At 39.9% G+C, this 12,816-nt stretch overlaps 1 protein-coding gene across 1 annotated transcript in view; it reads left to right on the forward strand.

The window, feature by feature from the left end:
- The window catches only part of LOC131275614 (acyl-coenzyme A synthetase ACSM5, mitochondrial-like), a 163,597-nt gene that overhangs the window by 137,511 nt on the left and 13,270 nt on the right, over positions 1–12,816 (forward strand). Inside the window, exon 5 of the mRNA XM_071211342.1 lies at positions 6,158–6,289. Within this exon, the coding sequence (XP_071067443.1) occupies positions 6,191–6,289 (99 nt within the window). The 5' untranslated portion in view covers positions 6,158–6,190. The remainder of the gene's footprint in view (positions 1–6,157; positions 6,290–12,816) is intronic.

Consider the following 12,816-nt stretch of genomic DNA (forward strand, 5'->3'; position numbering starts at 1 on the left):
CTTTGTATAAGATGTGAGATGGTAATCCTTTTTTATTCTTCTACATATGGCTATCCAGTTCTCCAGGCACCATTTTTTGAATAGGCCATTCTCTCCTAGTTGAGAGGGTTTGGTGGCTTTATCGAATATTATATGGCTATATATATGAGGTTCTATATCAGAACTTTCAATTTGATTCCATTGGTCTGTGTGTGTCTCCTTATGCCAATACCATGCTGTTTTCAGTACTGTAGCTTTGTAGTATGTTTTGAAGTCAGGTAGTGTGATTTCTCCAATTTCGTTTTTCTTTTTCAATATGTCTTTGGCTATTCAGGGCCTCTTTCCTTTCCAAATAAATTTCATAGTTAGTCTTTCTAGTTCCTTAAAGAAGGCTGTGTTGATTTTTATTGGGATTGCATTGAATGTGTAGATCAGTTCTGGTAGGATAGACATCTTAATAGTATTCAGTCTTCCCATCCATGAACAAGAAATATTCTTCCATTTATTTAGGTCTTCTTTGATTTCCTTGAACAGTCTTTTATAGTTCTCAGTGTATAAGATTTTTACATCTTTAGTTAAATTTATTCCTAAATATTTGATTTTTTAATTTACTATTGTAAATGGTATTTGTTTCTTGATTTCCTCCTGATCTTGCTCATTATTGGTGTACAAAAATGCTACTGATTTTTGCGCATTGATCTTATAACCTGTGACTTTACTAATTTATGAGTTCTAGAAGCTTTGGTGTAGATTTCTCCAGGTTTTCTATGTATAGGATCATGTCATCTGCAAATAATGAAATTTTGACTTCTTCCTCTCCAATTTGAATGCCTTTTATATCTGGTTCGTGCCTCAGTGCTCGAGCAAGTACTTCTAAGAGAATGTTAAATAGAAAGGGAGACAATGGGCATCCTTGTCTTGTTCCTGACTTTAGAGGGAAGGATTTTGGGATTTCTCCATTGTAAACAATCTTGACTGTAGGTTTTTCATATATACTTTTTATCATGTTCAAAAATTTTCCTTTTATTCCGATCTTTTGGAGTGTTTTTATCAAGAAAGGGTGCTGTATTTCATCAAATGCTTTTTCTTCACCTATAGATATAATCATGTGATTTTTTCCCTTCAATCTGTTTATATGGTGTATTACATTGATTGATTTTCTTATGTTGAACCATCCTTGCATACCTGGAATGAATCCCACTTGGTCATGGTGTATAATTCATTTAATGTGTTGTTGAATATGATTAGCAAGTATTTTGTTAAGTATTTTTGCGTCTAGGTTCATTAGAGAAATTGGTCTGTAATTTTCCTTTTTTGTGGTGTCTTTCTTTGGTTTTGGTACTAGGATAATGTTGACATCATAGAAGGAGTTAGGCAATGTTCCTTCTGTTTCAATTTTTTGGAATAGTTTCAGCAGGATTGCTGTTAGTTCTTTCCGGAATGTTTTGTAGAATTCACCTGTGATTCCGTCTGGCCCTGGGCTCTTCTTAGTTGGGAGGTTTTTAATGACTGATTCTATCTCTTTACTTGTGATTGGTTTGTTGAGATCATCAATTTCTTCTCTCATCAATATGGGCTGCTTATGTGTTTCTAGGAATTTGACAATTTCCTCCGAATTGTCATTTTTGTTGGAATATAGTTTTTCAAAGTATCCTCTTATGATAGTCTTTATTTCTGTGGGGTCAGTGGTGCCTTTCTCATTTCTTAGTTTGTATATTTGCATCTTCTCTCTTTTTTTCTTTTTTAGTCTCACTAAAGATTTGTCAATTTTGTTGATCTTCTCTAAAAAGCAGCTCTTGGTCTTGTTTATCTTTTCAAGTGCTTTCTTATTTTCTATTTCATTTAGTTCTGCTCTTATCTTTGTTATTTCCTTCCTTCTTCTTCCTGTTGGATTAGTTTGTTGTTGTTTTTCTAATTCCTCCAAATGTGCAGTTAGTTTTTCAATTTTTGCTCTTTCTTCGTTTTTGATATATGAATTTGGCTATAAATTTCCCTCTCAGTACTGCTTTTGCTGCATCCCATAAATTTTGGTATGTTGTGTTATCATTATCATTTGTTTCAAGGTAGTCATTGATTTCTTTTGAGATTTCCTCTTTGACCCACTCTTTTTCTAAGAGCATGCTGTTTAATTTCCAAATCATGGTGTGAAATCTGGGCCTCTGGCCCTTGCAAATTTCCAGCTTCACTCCACTGTGGTCAGAGATATTTTTTTGTATGATTTTGATCTTTCTGAGTTCATGAAGCCTTTCTTTGTGGCCTAGCATATTGTCTTTCTTGGAGAATGATCCATGTGCACCTGAGAAAAATATATATCCTGCTGTGTTTGGGTGTAATGATCTATATATGTCTATTAGAGCCAGCTCCTCCAATATACTGTTCAAATGTTTTGTTTCCTAGTGATTCTCTTTTGAGATGTTCTGTCCAGAGTTGATGGTGGTGTATTATAATCCCCCACTATAATTGTAGATGCATCTATTCTTTCACTTAGTTTTTCCAGCATTTGCCTCACTTTTTAGAGGCACCCTTGTTAGGAGCATAAATATTCATGATTGTTCGATCTTCTTGACAGATTGTCCTTTTACTAAAATGTAGTATCCTTCTTTGTCTCTAACAATTGTTTTGCATTTAAAGTCTATTTTGTCTAATATTAATATAGCTACTCTTGCCTTTTTTGGTCATTGTTTGCTTGTATGATTGTTTTCCAGCCATTCACTTTCAACCTCAATGAGTCTCTGGGTCTAAGATGTGTCTCTTGTAGACAGCATATAGATGGGTCATATTTCCTTATCCAATGTCCCAGTCTGAATCTTTTGATAGGTGAGTTTAATTCATTGACATTCAGTGTTATTACTTTGAAGGAATTATTTGTGTTAACCATATTTTGATTGGAGTTGTGTTTGTCCTATTTAGTTTGCTTTTTCCCCCTTCTCTTTTTGTCTTTTTTGTTGCTCTTACACTCTCCTCCAACTCTGCCTGTCCTGTTTTTTCCTTTCTTCCTGCAGAACTTCCTTTAGAATTTCTTGAAGGGGAGGTTTCTTATTGGCATATTCTTTCAGTTTCTGTTTATCTGTGAATATTTTGAACTCTCCATCATTTTTGAATTCTAGTTTAGTTGGATAGAGTATTCTTGGGTGGACATTTTTTTCCTTTAGTACCTTGACTATATCATACAACTGCCTTCTTGCCTGCATGGTTTCAGATGAGAAATCAGCACTTAATCTTATGGAGCTTCCCTTGTATGTGATGGTTTTCCTTTCTCTTGCTACTTTTAGAATTTTCTCTTTGTCTTGAGCGTTGGATAATTTGACAAGTATATGTCTTGGGGTGGGCCTGTTGGGGTTTATGACGATTGGGGTGTGCTGTGCTTCTTGGATATGTACATCTGTCTCTTTCATTAGATTTCAGAAGTTTTCAGCCATTATTTCCTGCAACACTCCTTCTGACCCCTTTCGCTTCTCTTCTCCTTCTGGGATGCCTATAATGTGTATGTTTGAGCATTTTGCATTATCATTCAGGTCCCTAAGTCCTAGCTGGTTTTTTTCTATCTTTTTATCGACCAATTCTACTATCTGTTTGATTTCCAATGTACTGTCTTCCACATCACTAATTCTCTGCTCTGCCTCTTCTAGTCTCCTGATATTTGCTGCAAGTGTATTTTTGATTTCTTGAACTGTGGTGTTCATTGCCATTATATCTGTTATCTTTTTGTGTATGTCTGCAATTTCCCCTCCAAGTGTTGTCTTCATGTTGTTAGCCTCCTCCATTACTTCATTAAATTTGTCGGTGATAAATGTTCTGAGATCTTTCATTTCTTGTGCGAAGTTCTGCTCCCCTTCCTGGTTTTTAGTTTGTTCATTGATTCAGCCATGTTTTCCTGATTACTGGTTTGGTTTGTAGATTTTTCTTGCTGTCTGTTCATCATTTTATCTTGACGGGTTTAATCAGTTCCTTAGCTTCTTTGTCTAGTCTTGAGGATTAGTAAGCTGTTGTTTTTGCATAAGTGTTATATCTTCTCTTTGTCACTTTGTTCTTCTTATTCTAATTTCTTTTTGCTGGTTGAGTTCATGTTAAAGGAAAGTATTAGGGCCGTAGAAAGGCAATTGTGTAAGCAAGGAAAAAGTGTAAAGTAGTATTGGTGATAAATGTTAACAGAGCAACAATATGAGATCTGGGAGGATGGATATTAGAGTCATGTAAGTTGTGTAGAGTTATAGCAGTACGTATAGTACCTATCATGAGGTAGTCGACTGAATATGGGAGGAATATGGTATGAATTAAAAAGCTAGTATTTTCATGAGAGAGGGAAAGAGAAAAGAAAGGTAGTAGTTTCAAGAGTGGATTACAGACAGAAAACAAAACAAAGGTATTAGAAATTAAGAGTTAGGGAAACAGACTTTGGCCCAGTGGTTAGGGTGCCTGTCTACCACATGGGAGGTCCACGGTTCAAGCCCTGGGCCTCCTTGATCCGTGTGGAGCTGGCCCATGCGCAGTGCTGATGCACGCAAGGAGTGCCGCACCACACAGGGGAGTCCCCCGCGTAGGGGAGCCCCACACGCAAGGATTGCACCCATAAGGAGAGCCGCCCATTGTGAAGGAGGGAGCAGCCTGCTGAGGAATGGTGCCGCCCACACTTCCCATGCCGCTGATGACAACAGAAGTGGACAAGACAACAGAAGCAGACAAAGAAACAAGACGCAGCAAAAAGACACAGAAAATAGACAAACAGGGGAGGGGAGGGGAATTAAATAAAAAAAGAAAAGAAATTAAGAGTTAGACACTTTGTGGATCAAAGAAAGGGAGGTGGAATATAGGAGAGACAGTAGATGATGGAAGATATCAAGATGTAGGGGACAGGGGATAGTGTAGGTAGCCAAAATCAATTCACACAGAAATGAGGCAGTGGAGGATGAGAAAATCCAGCAAATGTGAGGTGTTCCCTGCAGAACCTATTGTATAATTAAGATAAAATAAAATAAGAAGAAAATGAGGGACAGGAGAGAGAGAAAAACAGAAAAAAAAAAAAAAGGAGGAAAGGAAGAAAGAAAAAGGGGGTGGGTAAAGGGTGGGGAACAGGTAGGGGAAAGAAAAAGAGATATACACCAACCACATCAGCAACACAAACAAAAAAGAAAAACCCTAAATAACTGAAAAAAAAGAGACTTTGGGGGATACGCTGGGAGAAAAGACTAGGGGATAATGCAATGTTAGGAATCAGTACATTAAAAAAAGTAAAGAATAAGATAAAATGAAAATAAAAACAAAACAAAATGAAATAAAAAAGAAAAAACGCAAATGTTGAGGGCTAGGGCATTCAAGGACCTCAGATGGACCTCAGGGAGTGATGGATTCAGGGATGGAAACTCTGAGTTATTGAAGACTCAAGAGGTGTGAGTCTTTGGGGTGTGGGCCACCAAGGTTTAGGCGCCTCAGACCTGGCAACCTCAAATGTGGTCAACAGGGAGCCTGGGAGCACCACAGTGTAACACAGCCTTCAGGGATCCCCGCAGCTGGGTGCCAGCCCTATGGGGGAAGTCAGATCTGCAAACTCTATCTTATGTCTGAACTCCACAATTCACTCACTCACTGAGGTCTATTCTGTGGATGTATTATCAATTCAGCTTCAGGAGAGCTCCCACTCTGTAAGCCCTGAGAATGGCCACCTGAGGGCACCTCTACACTGCAGCCAATTTAATGACACAGATGGGAAGCCAGGCCCGGGGTTGGGGCTCCAGCCGGAAATGCCGACAGCAGAGTCCAAAACCAGAATTCCCAAACTTCACAAAATATTCCCCAATTGGCTTCCAGACATGTCCCCCCCTCGGTGCACCCTGTAACAGCCTCTTACGTCCCTTTATTGCCAGCAATCTAATTCCGTTGCAGATCCACAGCCAGGCTTGTGGGGGCGGGGCTCCAGGCAGAAGCGCTATTACTTGTGTCTGGAATCAAAAATTCCCCGCTTCGCAAGAAAACCTCGTTTGTCTCCCCAAATCGGTCTGCAAAGGCGTCCCATCCTGTCAACCCCCTAACAGCCCGCCCAGGGCTTGCGAATTCCCCATTACCGTAGAGCCTCCAAAAAGCACGAGGGCAGTGCCGGTTCTGCGGCTCCACCCCCCAAGGAGGGAGCGGCGGCGCCCAGCTCTCACCTCCTGTGCAATAGAGTTTCAATTATATCTTATAGACTAATCCTCTCCGTTACCTTCCCACCAAATCGATGTCCAGACACTTCCTGCCCTGCAAAAATCCCAAAACAGCCTGGTCCTGGAGAACCTCCAACGCTGCCCAGCCGCTTCTTTGCAGGAGAGACTGTAAGGTAAGCTAACTCAACCACCATCTTGCCCTGCCCTCTGTTGAATGATTTTTGATGCCTGATTCAATCTCTTTGTGATTGGTTTGTTGAGTTCCTGTATTTCTTAGTAAGTCAGTGCAGGATATCTGTGCATTTCTAGAAATGTGTCCATTTCTTGTAGGTTGTCTAATTTGTTGATATACCATTTCTCATAGTTTCCTCTAATGATCCTTTTAATTATGCGGGGTCAGTTGTAATGACTGCCTTTCATTCCAATTTTATTTATTTGCATCTCCCTCTCTCTTTCTTTTTGTTTTGTTAGTCTTGCTAAAGGTTTGTTGATTTTATTGATTTTCTCAAAAAACCAGCTTTTGGTTTTGTTGATTTTCTCTAGTTTTTGTTCTCAATTTCATTTATTTCTGCCCTAATCTTTGTTATTTCTTTCTTTTTGCTTGCTTTGGGACTGTTTTACTGTTCTTTGTCTAGTTTCTCCAGTTGCTCAGTTAGTTCTTTTATTTTAGCTCTTCTTTTTTGATATAGGTGTTTAGGGCTATAAATTCCCCTCTCAGCACTGCCTTTGCTGTATTCTATAAGATTTTGTAAGTTGTGCTCTCATTTTTATTTGTCTCAAGGTATCTACTAATTTATCTTGCAATTTCTTCTTTGACCCACTGATTGTTAAAGGGTGTGACTCCATATATTTGCAGATCTCTCCCTTTTCCACCTATTGATTTCCAGCTTCATTCCATTATGATCAGAAAAGGTGCTTTGAATAATTTTAATAATCTTGAATTTATTGAGAGCTGTGTTATAGCTAAGCATGTGATCTATCCTGGAGAAAGATTATTGAGTACTTTCATGTCATCCACAAATAGTAAGAGTTTACTTCCTCTTTTCTTATTTGGATGCTTTTTATATTTTGTTTTGCTGTGTTTTTTTTTTTTTAAACAAATCAATTTCATTGATACATACTTACAATGATAATATATACCCAAAGTGTATAATTTATAGTATTTGGTATAATCACATATTTATGAATTCATCACTTTAACTGTTATTAGAACATTTTCATTATTTCAGTGATAGTAATAAACAAAAAACAAACATACAAAACTCATCACCTCTCAATCCCTCTATGTTTCCCTGGCTGTACATAGCTGCTATTCTCTATCCAAGTCTATAGTTTATTTGTATTTATATTTTGTAAAAAACAGTCTTATATATGCAATACTACCCATATTCATATTCCATATTTTCATTATGTTGTACAGTCCCATGTTACACTTTTTTAGCTTTCCTTCTAGTAATATACCTGTCCTTAGAGTTTCCCTTTCAACCAGTTCATCCCATATAATAGCACAGCAAGTTACAAACACTAGGATGTGCTTTCACCATTTCTACTTGTTTTTTTTTTTTCTTGTCTAATGCTCTAGCTAGACTTTCTAGCACAATTGTGAATAACTATGGTGATAGCGGGCATCCTTGTCTTGTTCCCAATCTTAGAGGAAGAGCATTCAACCTTTCCTCATTCAGTACGATGTTGGCTGTGTGTCTTTCATATATGCCCTTTATCATATTGAGGACTTTTCCTTCTATTCCTGTTTTTCAAATTGTTTTTATCAAGAAAGGATGCTGAATTTTGTCGAATGCCTTTTCTGCATTGATTGAGATGATCATGTGTTTTTTTTTCTCTTCAATTTGTTATATGGTGTATTACGTTAATTTATGTATAATCACCCTTGCATTTCTGGGATGAGTCCTACTTGGTAGTGGTGTTTAAGTTTTTTGAAATGCTGTTGGATTCTATTTGTGATTATTTTGTTGAGAATTTTTGCATCTATGTTCATTAGCAATTGGTCTGTAATTTTCTTGTAGTGCCTTTATCTGGCTTTGGTATTACGGTGATGCTGGCTTCATAAAATGTATTGTGTAATTTTCCCTCCTCTTCAATTTTTTGGAAGAGTTTAAACAGGATTGGTGTTAATTCTTTTCAAAATGCTTGGTAGAAATCACCTGTTCCTGGACTTTTCTTTCTTGGGGCATTTTTGATGAGTGGTTGAACCTCTTTAAATATGATTGGTTTGTTAAGTTCTTATATTTCTTGTAGCAGCAGTGTAAGTTGTCAGTACTGCCATAACTGTATTAAGAAATACCCTCTTGGTGATATTTATGATCCAGCAAGTTTGGGAATATTGTAGCAAATGAAATCCACTTCTAAGCTATTAAATGCATGAAACTTCTCTTAGACCTTTTAATATTAGACATTTTAAAAGGTAGGATGGGTGAGAGATGTAGCTCAAGCTGTTACCCACCTGCTTCCCACATAGGAGGTCCTGGGTTCAGTCCCCGGTACCTCCCAAAAACACAAGAAAGAAAGAAACAACAATCAAACAAAAAAAAACAACAACCAATCCATCAGAGCCAATGTGGCTCAGGGGTTGAGTGCCAGCTTCCCTCTTAGCACGTCCTGCATTCAATACCTGGCCTTTGTACTGAAAAAAAAAAAGTAGGATGAATGTGGAATGTATAATTTTGCCAATTTGTTTTTCATCTTAGAGGTACTTTGGTATAAAGGTATAAAAAGATGGGCAAGAAGAAGGACAGAAGAAATAAACATAAGCAGTAACATAAAAGAAGTGGAAGAAATGTGCCAAAATGTTAACAGTGCTTATATTTAGGTATTGTAACTCTGATCAATATGATTTATTGTAAGCATTTAGTCTCAGCAATTCAGAACATGTTAAATTATCTTGTGGAAGGGTACCCACTTCATTGATGAAAAACCCAAGAGTGGTGGTTTGAAACTGATGTTTCCTGCGGTCACCCCTTGGGCTGAAGTGTGGTTTGCTGGCCTGGCGGGGGAGCAGTCACGGCAGGCCAAGCCGCTGTCCCCATAATAGGGTGGCTGGTCGGACTCACCGCCACCCCTGAAGGGAGCTCAGCATGGGCGCAGAGTGCCCTCGGGTCTCCCCTTCTCAGCAGCCATGCTTCCGTGGCCGCCCCTCCTCCCGGATGGCGCCACACGATGCCTGTGGGGTGGCACCCTTCTTCTTCTTTCTCCCTGCGCAGGTGCAGGGCGGAAAATTCCAGTCTGCCCTTTTCCCCTCCCCCGACAGCAGCAACAGCCAGGCGTGGGTGGAAAAATCCAGTCTGCCCTTTTCCCTCCCCCCGACAGCAGCAACAGCCAGGCGTGGGCGGGAAACTCAAGTCTGCCCTCTACCCCAGCAACAGCAGCCACCAATCACTAAACCCTGCCCCTTCCCCCAGCAACAGCGACAGCCAATCCCTAACCACCACCCCTCCCCCGTCCAGTACTGCCCACTGACCTTTCGCTGGCAACCAATCAGAACAGCGCGTGGCTTCGACCAATCAGCCTTCCCCAGCCCCTATAAAACTGTTGCCTCTCCCTCAATAAAGTGGACTTGCGTGTTTACCTTGTCTCCACGGTAGTTCTTCTGCCGTGCGCCCTCCAGTCCTGCGCCCCTGACAAGGGCCTGGCCTCCCTTGTCCCCAGTTCGTCACTTGCTTCTCCGGGCGACCCCTTCGTCGCCGGCTTCGCCGGGCGACCCCGTCAGCCGAACCGCGCAACCCCTGTGAGACCGACCCCTCGTCTGCTGCCAGACCGACCCCTCGTCCCAAGCGGGACCGATCCCTCGTCCCAAGCGGGACCGACCCCTCGTCCTGAGCTGGACCGACCCCTCGTCCGCAGCCAGACCCCACCTCTACCAACCGAGCAAGCCGCCGCAGTTTCCCAGAAAATCATCTTCTCAAATTTATCCGTTCCTGTGGGTGTAAGCCTAATGTATATAGGACCTTTTGATGAGACTATGTCAGTTAAAGCGTGGCCTAGGATGGATCTTAATCCTCTTATAGGAGTCCTTTATAAATTGTGAATGCAGAGAGGGAGAGAGAGAGAGAGAGCAAAAGCCATGAAAGCAAGAAGCTGAAAGCAATGAAACCTGGAAGAGATGGGAGAGACCAGTAGACACCACCTGTGGTGCCTTGCCACATGACAGAGGAGTCCAGGATCATAGCTGTCAGTTTTTGGGGAGAAAGCATCACCTGATGATGCCTTGATTTAGACATTTTTCTCAGTCTCAAAATTGTAAGCTTGTAAGCTAATTAATACATTTTCCTATTAAAACCATAAATTTTGTGGTATCTGACAAATATTTGTTGCTAATATTAAAGAAATAATTAGCAGCTTCTGTGGAAAACAGTCTGGCAGTTTCTCAAGTAGTTAAACATAGACTCACCATATGACCTAGCAATTCCACCCCTAGGTATGTACCCTGAAGAACTGAAAACTGGTATTCAAGCAAAAACTTACACATAAATGTTCATAGCAGTATTTGTATTTAAAAAAATAGCTGAAAGGTGGAGTCAACCTGTAAGTCCATCAGTAGATGAATGGATTAAAAAATTATGGTGTATCCATCCAAAGGGATATTATTCAGCCGAAAATGGACTGAAGTACTGATACATGCTAGAATACGGATGAACCTTGAAAACATTATGCTAAGTGAAAGAAGCCAGTCACTAAAAGCCACACATTGTATGATTCCATTTATATGAAATACCCAGAATATTTCAGATCCATAGAGACAGAATGTAGATTGGTGGTTGCCAGTGGTGGCGGGTGGGTGGAGTGGGAATGACAGCTTAATGGGCTTGGGATTTTCTTTAGGAGTGAGAAAAATATACTGGAACTAAATAGTGGAATGGTTGTACAACATTGTGAATGTTCTTAATGTCTGAATAGTACATTTTAAAATGATAAATTTCGTTATGTATACTTTACAACAACAACAACAAAAATAATAAGGAATTATTATAAGATACAAAGGAATGAATGGATGGTACTGTGGGTTGCAAAATCTTTCCTGATGCTGTTGGTCACCCTGACAAACCTCAGCCTCTTTGTTTCTGGAGGGCTTAGTGTAGGGGTATGGAGATGGACTGTGTTGAGTAGCAGCTTTTCCATTTCTTTGATCATGTGAGAACATATTCGTATCTTCTGTGGCCCTACTTCTTGTCTTCAGGATCATCAGAATACTTAATCTACTCTTTGGAACAACTTTTTTTTTTTTTAATTTATTTTTATTTATCCCACCCTCCCCTTACAGTTTGCTTGCTGTCTGTTCTCTGCGTCCATTCACTGGGCATTCTTCTGTGTCTGCTTGACTCCCCTTTTGTTACATCATCTTGCTGTTCCAGCTCTCCATGGGTGTGGGCCAAAAGCTCTCTGTGGATGTGGGCCATCAGCTCTCCACAGGCACAGGCCATCTTGCCTTCAGAAGGAGGCCCTGGGACATGAACCCAGGGCATCCCATATGGTAGACAGGAGCCCAATTGGTTGAGCCACAGATGCTTCCCTGGAATAATTTCAAGAATATAACATGCTTAGTATAAACATTTTGGAAAATAAGGAAAAGTATGTATGGCAGTTTGAGATTATTTATGAATCCCCAAAAGAGATAGATTATGTTCATGAGCTAATCTAGTTCTGAGTGTAATAGTCTTTGTATTGAATTCAATTGATAGGACTTTGATTTGATTACGTGTTAAGATTGCTTTTATGGCTCTTTTGGTTGACTCAACTCAGGCTGAGTTCCCACCCCCTTGCTGGGTCTGATATAAATGGGTGCTCATACATACACACAGAAGAGAGAGCTTTGTCATTTTTTACCCTGCCTTGTGACAGAAAGAAGGCACAAATAGCTAAAGCTCAGGAGAGAGGTGAACCATTTTTCCTGATAGGTTACAGCTGACCTTGGGAAGAGAGCTGAGACTCGTAGAGGAAGTCTGAGAGAGAAGCCCTATATTAGCCTGTGGCTGAAATCAGGAAGAGGCAAGCAGCTAAGCCTGAAAGATGACACTCAGAAGAGAAGGCTGAAACCTCACAGAGATGGCTTGCCATCTTGCTTCAACATGTGGCAGCTGATTTTGGTGAGAAAGTACCTCTTATGGTACCTTGAGATGGACTTTCCAAGGCCTTGGGACTGTAAGATTTTACCCCAAATAAATACCTTTCATACAAACCAAGAAATTTCTAGTACTTTGCATCATCAGCCCTTTGGCAGATTAACATAGCATCCTATCCTTCAACTCAGAGATAACCACAGCTCCTATTCTGTGAACAACCTCAGGTATAAATATATTTATATATCTCACATAAGGCACACACAGTTTTATAACCTTCTTTTTCTACTTTGTAGACTGAGTATATATTCCCATGCTGTGGCAGTTTGAAATTATTCATGAATCCCAAAAAGAGAGACTATGTAAACTAATCTATTCCTCAGGGCGTGATACCCTTTGATTGTATTAGATTCAGCTGAGATGTCTTCGATTAAAATATGTTTAAGATTGTACAATAATCAGGTAATTGCAAGGGTTTGTTTTAGTTTGCTAGGGCTCCCAATGCAATATATGAGAAATGGGTTGGCTTTTATAAAGGGGGGATTTATTTGGGGTAAAATCTTACAGTTCCTAGGCTGTAAAAATATCCAAATCAAGGCATCATTATGCTCTCATAGACTTCTGCCATG

The sequence above is a fragment of the Dasypus novemcinctus genome, chromosome 23, assembly GCF_030445035.2.
Source record: "Dasypus novemcinctus isolate mDasNov1 chromosome 23, mDasNov1.1.hap2, whole genome shotgun sequence".
NCBI lineage: Eukaryota > Metazoa > Chordata > Mammalia > Cingulata > Dasypodidae > Dasypus > Dasypus novemcinctus.